The sequence below is a fragment of the Lonchura striata genome, chromosome 2, assembly GCF_046129695.1.
Source record: "Lonchura striata isolate bLonStr1 chromosome 2, bLonStr1.mat, whole genome shotgun sequence".
Classification (NCBI taxonomy): Eukaryota; Metazoa; Chordata; class Aves; order Passeriformes; family Estrildidae; genus Lonchura; species Lonchura striata.
This window is the reverse complement of record NC_134604.1, coordinates 91774762-91787051: the sequence shown is the minus strand read 5'-3', so window position 1 is coordinate 91787051 and position 12290 is coordinate 91774762. Positions and strand designations below refer to the sequence as shown.

The 12290-nt window shown below is 33.7% G+C and overlaps 1 protein-coding gene across 1 annotated transcript in view; it reads left to right on the top strand.

Moving 5' to 3' along the window:
* Nucleotides 1-12290, top strand: part of ATP11A (ATPase phospholipid transporting 11A) — a 110886-nt gene that overhangs the window by 88841 nt on the left and 9755 nt on the right. The window contains exons 18-25 of the mRNA XM_077781577.1: nt 1356-1537; nt 2013-2264; nt 4118-4292; nt 5467-5569; nt 5828-5973; nt 6913-6972; nt 8315-8442; nt 10157-10292. Coding sequence (XP_077637703.1) covers nt 1356-1537; nt 2013-2264; nt 4118-4292; nt 5467-5569; nt 5828-5973; nt 6913-6972; nt 8315-8442; nt 10157-10292 — 1182 coding nt within the window. The remainder of the gene's footprint in view (nt 1-1355; nt 1538-2012; nt 2265-4117; nt 4293-5466; nt 5570-5827; nt 5974-6912; nt 6973-8314; nt 8443-10156; nt 10293-12290) is intronic.

The window sequence follows — 12290 nt, the reverse complement described above, 5'->3', positions numbered from 1 at the left end:
AATTAATTTTTGAATAGAAGAAAAGTGAAAAAGAGTAAATCTCTGTAAAAACTATAGCTAGTTTCATACCCCAGCCTTAGCAACTGTGATTTGCTACATTTGCTGTACAAGTTTTGGGGAGACAGTGCAGTGATCAGCAATATCTTATATTTTTTGCTTGCTAAAAATCAGCTATGTAACTGGCTGATAATCTTCAAAAGAAATTTAGAACTTAGTTTTACCTGAAGGTAGTATTTGGAGTGGTCAATTATTGAATTTTGTTGTATCTGAAAATATGCAGAACTCATTGCAATGCAGGACAACTGCCAGTCTTACATAGAATATAATTTGCCGGCATCCAGTACTCAAACTGAAAACAAAGTGTTATTACAGATATGTGAGAAAAAAACCCTACAGTGTCACCTGCTTTTTTTTTGAAGCAAAAAGCTCTCAAAGTGCTTTACTAAGCTTCATTATATGGAACTATCTGATTACAAGTGAAAGAGGCTAATGAAATTGAAAAATATTTGCATATCAAATCCATTCAGTATCTGTCAAGGAAAAAAATCCAGACCAGCACCTATTTATTAATCCTGCATAATTGGAAATAAGACTGGCTCCTACACACAGAAGCCTCTCAAAGAAAATGCTTGGCACCTGCTTTTATAAATTTCAAGAGGCAGGGAGATATTTTAATAATTGTCCTTCTTGGTTTGGTAATAAGTAACTATACAAAGACCTACTGCATAAATTAAAGTTAAGGAAGCTGAAGTGCCAGTTAAATGGTGTTGTGAGAAGCAATATATAACTGAGGTGGCAAAACTTTACTGTGTTTTTTCCCACCTTACACAATCTATATACTCCCTTTCTTATTCATCACTCAGTCCAGAAGTTTGATGCAGTCTGAAACACCCACAGCTAAATTCTAGTTTTCACTTGACTGAAATGGTACAGTTGGATTTTCACTTTCAGTTCTGTTTGTGACGTTTGGTCACAGTCTGTGGATCTGTTGCAACACAGCATCAAAATCAGACTGTGTAGAGCTACTATTTATATTACTATTATTTATTCTGACTCATCCTGCCTAATTGTACACATAGGGAAGGAAACCTTTACCTTGACTTTGCCTTCTCTTGTAATCTCATATATCCAGTTGAATCACTAAGCTGTTTATCTTCTGGGAGATTGAGATTGGTCCATCAGGTTGTAACTGCTTTTAGAGTAAAACATAATTAAGCTGAACCATATCCTAGTCAATACTATACTATATTAGTTTATACTTATTCACTTCATGATGTTCCTTTTTCAAATCCTCCAGCATAAACACCAGAAAGAAGTCTAAGAAGAGTTTTGTAAAATGCATTTTATTTCTTTAGGAGGGACTGCGAACGTTGTGTGTTGCATATAAGAAGCTCACAGCAGAAGAATATAGCAATGTACAGAAGCTGCTTCAGAGTGCAAAGTTGGCCCTTCAGGAGCGGGATAAGAAATTGGCAGAAGTGTATGAGAAGATAGAAAGAGATTTTATATTACTTGGTGCTACAGCTGTTGAAGATCGGTTAGTTAGTACATTTCTTAGTTTCTTTTCTTCAGTGATGATGATAAACTAATTGAAGACTTCCTCTGCATTAGAGATTTTTTTGGGAAACCCCTTATTTTAATTGATTCCACACCCTTGGCTTACTAAAATTACACATGGTAACTTTATAACTTAGTAAGCAAGTAATAATAGTTACGTGTACAAAATCATTGTATTTGAACCATGTAATTTCTTGATCAAGATACAGGCAAAAGTTTCAGAGGAAAGGACTACAAAATGGGTATTGAGGAAATGAAGGAAGAACCTTTAGGTCTTGAAAAGATTCAAAAACATATACTAGTCCCCTAAACATTTTTGGAGTCATACTTAGGGGAAAATTTTTAGATCTGATAACTTCTATTGAAACTTTTTATTTGTTTATGAAAATCTTGCAATAAAGACCTTTCTCATTCCCAAGCAATCCATAAATGTATATTGTCAATTGACTTCACAGACTACAAGAAAAAGCTGCTGACACTATTGAAGCACTCCAGAAAGCAGGAATTAAAGTTTGGGTTCTGACAGGAGACAAAATGGAGACTGCTGCTGCTACTTGCTACGCTTGTAAACTTTTCCGAAGAAATACACAAATACTTGAGCTAACCACAAAGAAAATTGAGGAACAGAGTTTACACGATGTGCTTTTTGACCTAAACAAAACTGTCATAAGACAAAATGGCAGCTTAACCAGGGATACCTTCTCAGGGTAAGGAAAAAGTTGGATTTTCAGGCCAGAAATGGGCTTCTGGGCATTTTGCAAACAGTGAAATTACGACCAATTACCTTAAAAACAGCAGTGTATTTCAGCTTCTGTTGCTAACATGTAAATTATTGTATGGAAATTAAGTATACACTTGTTTAGATAAATTTAGGGTTTCAGTCATGGTTCTTTATCTCACTTCTGGTACTAGTTTTACTTTTAAAAGAATAATCCCATCTGATACTGTAATAATTTTTGCACCGTAAAACCATTCGCAATGACTTAACAAGCATTTGTGATACTACTGTAGCAGAAATTTTCTATAACTCTCTCTTACAGCTTAAATCTCTGAAACAGATAATTTTGCATAGCTCTCCTTACAATTTATACCCCACTGGTCTAATCAAGAACATTTGTATATTCATTTAAATAAGTAATTTTTCTCCATGTCATCTGTACTATTTTGTTTAAGTACCACAGGCCTTAGAAGGTGTGGTCAAACATGTTTGCTTAACTTTTTGTGCAATGGCAATTTTCTACATGTTAAAACTCTTAGGATTTTTTTTGCCTTTATCTCGAGAGCTAGAGAATGGTACTAAGATAGTAAAAGCAGGAACCTGCCTGTATGTTCAAATAATTCAGGCTAAAAATATTTCACTATAATGCACCAAATATTCAGAACCAAAATTCATTGTTTGAACTTTGTAATGATACTTTTTCATTTGATATCATTGTACACCAGTGGCATTGCCCTATTTTTGCCAATGCTAACAAAGTGGAGAAAATATCTGGGAGCTGTTACTAAATGTAGTTTACAGAATTTTACTTGTCAAAAATATCTTCTGTTCTAGTAAAAAATGATGGAGATGCTTCAAATACATAATAATAAATATGGTGGTTTTCTCACAAACACTGGTCTTGGAGAAACCATGGTTGTTCAAACACTATGCACAGTAGTGTGTAACCTTGGAACACTGCAAAGAGAGTAAAAATAAACCTCAGTGTACATTTATACAACATTCAGTGCTTGACCAGGAGCCTGAGGCTGCTGTGAAATGCAGGCAGATGCAAGGAATAACTTGTCTGGATGCTGCAGAAAATGGTTCTTGCAGTCCAGACCATCTTATCTTCCCCATTATTCAGTGTATGATAAAGAATAAATTACTTTCTGTAGCTGTGGTTACACTTCTAGCAATGCTCAAATTACTACATGTATACTGCTAATAGATTTTTATGTGCGAGAATATATTGTAATATTATAGGAAACATAAATAATGATTTTTAATTTAGTATTATAAATAAACCAATATTTGACTTAGGCACTACTCTAAAGGCAAATACCCATACTCTAGATGTAGACAATGGCTTTTGCCATGTGGGAAAACAGGTTTCTTTCAGGCATTTCCTTCAATGCACAATATACTTCTGTAAAAATAAAACTAATTCCTCATCAGAGTACCAAAGGCCTTTCCCTTTAACTTATTTTTCCTCTGTGTTATGGAATGTGCTGCAAAATTAACTTTATTCCTGCCACTTGGTTTACCTCACTGCACTTCTTGGAACCTTTTCAAACCAAACTGAAAATTCATTAATTACAGACTCATACATACCAGTGAAGTCACTGAGGTATCAGATTTATGTATTCAAACTGGTGAAGTACTGAATTTTCAACATAATCCAGAATTTTAAGATGTTGTAAATACTAGTTTGATACAAGGAATTTCTTAATGTATTATCTTTACAGTATTCTATACTTATTATTTTTTCATTAATTTATTTTCACATAACTCTTATTGCCAGATTTAAACGTGTCTGAGAATTTTATAGTGACACTTAGTTTATATTTTATCCCTGAACAGACTTTCATCTGATACGCAAGATTATGGTTTAATTATTGATGGAGCAGCATTATCATTAATAATGAAACCAAGACATGATGGGAGCTCTGGTAACTACAGAGACATCTTTCTTAATATTTGCAGAAACTGCACTGCAGTGTTATGCTGTCGAATGGCACCTCTGCAAAAAGCACAGGTTTGTGTTTAGTTTCATAATGACTTGCTAGCTATGCACATATGTAAATATTGAAGGTTAATCCTCTATATGACTTACTATGATAACTTAAGATGCTACCATTCACTTTTTTATCTTCTAAAATGGAGAAAGTAAAAAAAAAAAAATGAAAGGAGAGGGGAGACTTTCTGCTGGTAAGCAATTTAGATAATGGTATTGCTAAAACAGGATCCAGCTGTGCACCTGAATTTGGTTTAGGTACATACTATTCAAATTTTATGGTTGGTATATGCTAACATGAACTTGTTTAATAAATGAACTAACTGCTCTCTTTTTTACCTAACAAGCTTTGTATGGTCTACTCTTTTAACACTACAAGAACCTGTGTTACATATTACTGCAGAGTGATAGTTTTTCTCTGTTTTTAACATAAGTGGAAAGCCAAGAAGGATCCAGACAAAAAGTGTGTGCATTACCATTTTTAAGTATACTTGACTGTTGCATTTGTTGCTTGTGTCAAGTGAAAATAGATCCTTTCATTACTGAAGCCTCTCAAGATACCTGAAGAACTTTTAAAGGAAGTACTGGAATATGCATTCCTTTTTTCTTTCAGTTTGTCATGTCTTTTTCTCAGTGTCGTAGGTACAGCATATGTAACCCTTATTCACATTAACAGTTGTATTTAGCCAGCACTATAACTATCTGGAAGTGTGTAGAAGTTTTTAGTTGCAGCTGACTCAGTTACCATATTTACAGAGGTGATAATTTGTAATGGAGAGATTTGAAGTCAAATTTTTGGGCAGTTTATATGTCAATAGATTTATAGGTATACAGAGTCCAATATATTTTCTTAAACATAGGAAAAAAGTTCAACACAGATAAGAAAGCAGAAGTTTTAATCTTTCATTTCAGGATTTCTTTGAAATGGTGCATTCTGTCTCTGGAACCCTCTTAATTTATTGATGCACTGACACGGCATTAAGCAATCTCAACATCTTCCATTATTCAGCTCTTCCTTCTTCCTGTCTCATCTCTCTCAAAGTAGTTCAGAAGTATTTTAAAAATGTTTGGAACAAATACTTTGTAGCATGAAGGAACTGTGATCTTTATGCATAGTTGTTACATTGAGAAATGTTGCTTTTGTGTTCCTTCAGAGAATTTCTTATAAAACTGTCCTGGTAAATCTTTTTTCCAGATTGTAAAGTTGATTAAATTATCAAAAGAACATCCTATCACATTAGCAATTGGTGATGGAGCAAATGATGTCAGTATGATTCTAGAAGCACATGTTGGTATAGGTAAGTCTGCTCCTTAGTATATTATTTCAAGTGAAATGACAAAACCCATATATTTCTTAAAAATAGGCAATCTCAAAGAATCAGGTTATATGTATTATAAATGACTTTTAGTGTATTTAGCCTAGGAATTGTATGAGATATAGTTGTGATCTCCCATTACCTCAGTATCATTGCATTATTATATAATTTGGTAATTAATTATATCTTTTTAATAGTTCTTTAGTTATTAAATAGCTTCATCTCTTTTGTTTTTTAAAGGAATCATTGGCAGAGAAGGTCGCCAAGCAGCAAGAAACAGTGACTATGCAATACCTAAATTTAAACATTTGAAAAAAATGTTGCTTGTTCATGGGCATTTTTATTACATTAGGATATCTGAACTTGTGCAATACTTCTTTTATAAGGTAGGATAATGCTTATTCCAATTACATAAACCTCAAAAACTTAAATGGTAATATCTGACTATATACAATTTCTGCAGCTAATGGTACAAACCAGCAACAATTCCATAAAGAGATTTTCTTGAATACCAGATGCAGTGCTGAAATGGGATTATTCATTTTATTCTGAACATGAAGTGAAATAGCTTTTATATAGATAGATTCTGTAATAGATGTTACATTTAAAACCAAAAATTGTAACTTATTTTTTCATATCCTATAAATTCTGGCTCAGACTGGTCTATTTCCAGTATCTTCCAGGTTGTCTCTATAGTGAACTTCTAAATCACATTGATAATGGTATTTGAGAACTTAGACATCACTGCAAATTAAGTTATGCTAAATTCATTAGGATAGTGTAGGTGGAGAAAGTTCATAGTTTTGTTCTTTATAAGTGTTGGCACCCAATCCAAGTTCTTTTGCTAAGCAATGGAAGATTATAGAAAGGAGCTGTCGCAGGGTAATTCAGGGTTCTAGTGTTCAACTATAGGTATAATTGGGAGAGGATGGCATTTGGGGTTACAACTGGAAACATCTTACAGCTGCTTTGCTGGAAGCCATGCTAACCAGAGTATCCATGCTTGCTTATCATGGTTTATCTCCTCCTTTGGATTGTCCCTTTTTTGCTTTGCTTTAACTGAACTGTATTCCTGGATCCCAAATTTCACTGCCCTTGAATTTTCAAACTATAGCCTTATATGATTGTTTTGAAAATATTTTAAGTGGGCTTTTTTCTAACAGTACTACTACAAGATGTGACTATTGGGGTTTAATATATGTAGTTTTATCTATTGTTCCTGCAATGCTCACTATTGTTAGTGATACAAAACTGTGATATACATATCTATAGCATTGTATATAAATTAGTGCATTTTGCTTGACAACAGTGACTTTGTTTTTCAGAATGTCTGCTTCATTTTTCCTCAGTTTTTATATCAGTTCTTCTGTGGGTTTTCTCAACAGGTTAGTTGTTCTTCATCAATATCATGTTATCTATTTTGCTTTTTTTGTAACAAAAATAAATGATCTTTCTGAGAATTTAGTGTTAATTTACAAAGAGGAACATCACTTTTGGTTCATATGGTATTAAGTGGCAATTATATTTAAGTTACAGAAGTTAGTTTTATGAATTATCACAAAAGCAATGTTAAAGTCAAGGAATACAGAAATACAATATTTGGAAATGGCAGTGCAAAGTGAAATGTCTGTGGGAAGCATACAGTCAGTCAGATTTAGGCCTTCTGGACATTAAGCAACGAAATCCTGAAAAATGAGTAATTGAAACAGTTGTTCATTTTTAGAATCAAGAATGAAAATGAGAAAATAAACTAGCCTTCTCTAGCATGAACAGCTATGAATTACAAATTTCAAATGAATAGCAGCATTCAATTAGTTGAAAAGAAAATATAAAAACTAAAAAATAGAGAAAAAGTGAACTGTTGGTCAGCAGAGAAGTGCTGTCACTCAGGAGATGACCCAGTATTTGCCTTCCTTAATTTTTCTTTATTTTCTCTTCTCCCTTGCTCTCATCTAATTTGTGTCAAAAAGATCTACCTCTTCTTGCTTCTGAATGAGGGTGCAAAAAACAAAGGAATGAATGACTGAATTTAGACAAAAAGGATTTATGTTTTCAGTATTAAATTAAGTAAGAGTTGGATTTAATTGGGAGAAAATAGTACTATTGCTTTGAATTTGTTGAAAGAAAGCCCCGGTACACTGATGATACATATGTGAAAAAGCATCTCAGTGAGAAGAAGAATCAAAGACACATTGGGATGTTTCATCTTTGCTTTTTTCGTAACAAAGAAAGGATCTTCCTGAGCTTGGGAAGCTCATTGCAGTCATACACAGCTGAAAAACCTCTGGAGGGGTCTTGCTTCTTCTCTGAATATCTCCATATTTTATAGACAGTGAGGAAATAAAAGGGAAGTGAGATACATGGATGTTGTGTCAGAGAAGAATTTCTTCTTCCAAAGGAATGCACTCTTCAGTTTGGGTACTTTGGAGTTGGTATTACAGCTGAAACAATAGGTGGGGCCAGTATGTGGACCAGACTGGTCCATGAAATGGATTTTTCTGCTGATCTTTTTCCTCCAGGTAAATGTAATACAAGTGGAAAGTTGTGTCCTGTATCAGTTAGCAGCTGTTCAGGGGTATTTGCTTCCATTCTGAAGGAATATAACTTTGGTTGCCTGCAGGAGTTCATGTATTCATTTTAAATCAAGTCTCGTGCAGAGGATTTAATTTGAAAGTAAGGTTTAATTTAAAATTAAAAGTAGTTGATCTAATTCTTTTCCATCTACAGACTTTATATGATACTGCGTATCTAACACTGTACAATATCAGCTTCACCTCCCTTCCTATCCTCGTGTATGGTCTAATGGAACAACATGTCAGTCCAGACACACTCAAGAGAGAGCCTTCCCTGTACAGGTAAAATTAAAACACTGTACCCCAAGTTTGACTGTTCAGTTGTGGGATCTGTGTCTGTTACAGTGGAAGTCCTCAGGATTTCTGTACCACAAGGATACATCAACATCAGATACACTGCAACTGAAGGGCTGAAGACCATGTGCATGGCCTACAAAGTACAGTAGATAAACATGTATTTTTATATGCACATTTACAAACCACACCATGCATTTGCTGCAAAGGGAGTGAGAGCAAAATAGAAATTACTGTTTAGAAAAATCACATTAGGAGATTTATTTTAGTACTCTCTGTTTCCTCCAACCATGGGGAAGAAACATGGGGAACCAAAGTATTTTTTAAAAAGAACGCATGCTGGTTTTTTCTATATGCATGTTTTATTCTGAAAGAAAAGATGACTGAGTGTTAAGAGAGTATCAGAGGATATATTCTGTGTGGTGTCCAGCATTGTCCTCTGCATTGTTGACTCACTTCTGTGCATTGGAATTGACTTCTTTAGGTTTTTAGCCATTTGAAATACAGTTCATGCCAATTAACTGCATTTGGCCATCTAAATTAGGACCAGTGTCCAGTTTAGATCCTTGTAGCTGCAAAGCCAGTACATTTCAGGGAGGGATAACAGTAGATAATCAAAGGAAAAACATTCTTTGAAAGAAGTAATACTAGCTGCCCAAATGTTAATCAATGTAGTGGTATGTTTTTACCAGTAAATTGAAGAAGAATACAAGAGATTAATGTTGAGTTTTAACAGTAATATTTTTATTTTCTCTTTGATGTTTTGAATGTTTTTGATTTAGAAATGGTAATTCAGAAGCCTTTTTTTGGTTTATGAACGCTAGCAGAGCTTATTTGTCAGAAACTTCTGGGTTTTGATACCTAACAGAGCTTATTGCTAAGCTGTTTTGGGCAATAGTAATTGTCCTGGGCCAGGTGAGGCTATTGTTGACCACATATGGGTTTGCAGTCTGAATTGTTAATCTCTGGGGAGAAATTACTTCATATGGTCATCAGACAGTCTTTATAAAATTAATATGGTGGAAGCACTGGTTGATAGTAAATGTTTCTGTAACTCAGGGTTTTCATTTAGCCGTGTCCTGATTTACTCTGCGTTCTGTACTCTATGCCAAGTTGATACATACTCATTCTGTGGAGAAAAACTCAAGCTGTAACATTTAAATTTTTTTTGTAGTAAGAAAATACATGTTAGTAAGGAGTTCTGTTGTTGACAAATCCCTGTATGTGTGGAAAAACATTCAAGAAACTGTATTTGACCTGAAGCTTCAAGCCAAGTGCAAACCCCTTGTTTCACATTCCACATAAAATTCATGTTTTATTTTGTTGCAGTAGTCTGTATATAAGTATCCTAGGAGAAATAAAGCAATGTCTCCAGAGACCTCTAGTGTTTCCATTTAATATCTGCAGTGGATCATGACATACACAGCAAGCACTGGAAAAGAGATACCTTCTCTAAAAAGATTGAAAACTAAGTGGGTACAGCAAAGCCATTGTTGAAATAAGCAGAATTACAGGGAGCAGTAAAAAGGGTTTAGTAAGAATTAAATAAAAATACATAAAGAGGGCATTTTGAGGAAAAAGTTAGATTTTAAGTGGTAGGCAGTTGAAATGTGGTGGCTTTCAGGAAACAATATGAATTATCTCATTTATCTGGGATGTTCAAACCTGCTGATAACAAGTATACGTTTCTTGTTTCACACAGAGATGTTGCCAAGAATGCTTTGCTGCGCTGGCGTGCATTTATTTATTGGACATTCCTAGGAGTGTTTGATGCTGTGGTATTTTTCTTTGGTGCCTATTTATTGTTAGACAACACAGTTGTGACCAGCAATGGACAGGTTAGTGTTGGATTTCATCAGTCAGTGGTAATTTTTTTTTTAATGCCAATTGCAAAATTAACATTTTCACATTTAAAATTAAAAAATTTGTTTTCTTCAATATTTCATGCAAGATGATAACTTTTTTATGAGTTACTGTGAGATAGATGGGTTATCTGTTTAATAAAATCTGAACTATGCAATAAAACATACTGTGTATTAGTAAGCAGAGACATAGGATTGGACACTAATTAGTTTTTATATTTCATCTTTTTGTCACAAAATTAAATTTAGCATTTATATAATGCAGAACTGTATTTTAAACACATCATAATTGCTAACTAGAGTGATCATCTCTTCTATCAATATATAGCATAGATTCCATGTATTACTTCTGAATTTATACAGTAACTTTTCAGTTTCATACTTAACATGCATCTGATGAATATCTGTTTAACATATCAAAAGACTCTCAGTAGAGTCATTATGAATGATCATAAAAGATCTTAAATATAACAAGCTTTTTCATAGTTTAATTATTTTTTACATATAGCAGCTTAAAATAATTTCTCTCTACTTGCTTTGCAGTCACATGAATGCAAATTTTATGAACTTTTGCATTTTATTTATTTTATCCATTGATATTTTGGTCTATTTTATTTGTGTGCTTTTTTTCTTTTTGCTACTTGCTTCTCTTCCTATCCTCAGCTAATGACAACCAGCACTCACATGGTAAGACTATTGTGGATTTGTCATGATATCCATTTCATCTTTCACTGTTCTTAAATTAAACTGTTAAAGAGCAGTAAAAATATCATTTAAGCCTACAGGTAGAAATGTTCTTTATAGCTAGTCTCTAAGTACTTAAAAGGAACATTATACAAAGTATATTGAGGTATATGAGGTGTGGTAAAGAGCCATGAACTTTAAAAAAGCTTTTTGCTTCCTTGCATTTTGTTACTCTGTTGTATGCTTTTCTGTAACCTACATTTTTGTTGCTGACTCTGCTACGGAAATTTTTTACAGAAGTTTATGCTATAATATGCTTTAATGGTTTTAGAAAACGTCCTCAAAGTGAGAGAGAAAATAAACACAAACACAATTTTGTTGCCTGTATGCAGCATGCACATTTGCTAGAAATGCAGTGTTCACATATAATTAAAAACCACTTTTGTGACATCTGTCAAGGAAATGACCTTCTAGTGTGAGAGAGAACTCTAGTTAAAAAGTGTTTTTCCTAAGAACACAGTGAACTTCCACTAGACAGAACTGTACACTGCACTATAGCTTTTTTTGGTACCATTGTGCTCTCTGTTGGATGTCCAAAATTCTTCATCACCATATACTTTTGGTGCTGATAATTAGAGTTACCATACCTTTACCAATTTTGTAAACCGTTTCTATTGCAAATATTCTGACTCAGTTCCTTTCTGAAATTCTAGTCATCTTCCATTGCACACATTCAATCTAATTCTAAGGCTCTAAAGCCAGATTAATGTCTAATTCTTAAAATTTCAGATGTTGAAGTCTACAACTAGATACCCATGTTAACACTTAAAGATAATATGTTGCTTGAGGGGACATTCTGAGTCTTGAATATCTGTGATAGAAAATTTGTTACTATTTTGAGGTGCATACCTATGTTTATGTATAAAACTTGAGAGATATTAAGCTGCAATTTTAGATTTAAAGGCTTGAAAATTTCAAGTGTTCAGGAACAGTCAGAGACACTTACATGAGTTTATACACACATGAATGCTAATAGGTGTTGATAGTTATTTCCCAGTTATTTTCCCTTTTATCTGGAAAAAGTTAGTGAAGTATTTGAAGGTTTGAAAGGTTTGCTACTGCAAGATGTTATTATTGAACAGGTGAAAGGTAGAAAGCAGTAAAAAAACATAAAAGAGCTGACAGTGACACTAATGCCATGAGTGATACGTAGTAATACAAGTCAGGTTCCAGATTGTTAAAATGGGTACTGAAGCAAAAATTTGATTTTTTTCCCCCACAAATGAACTA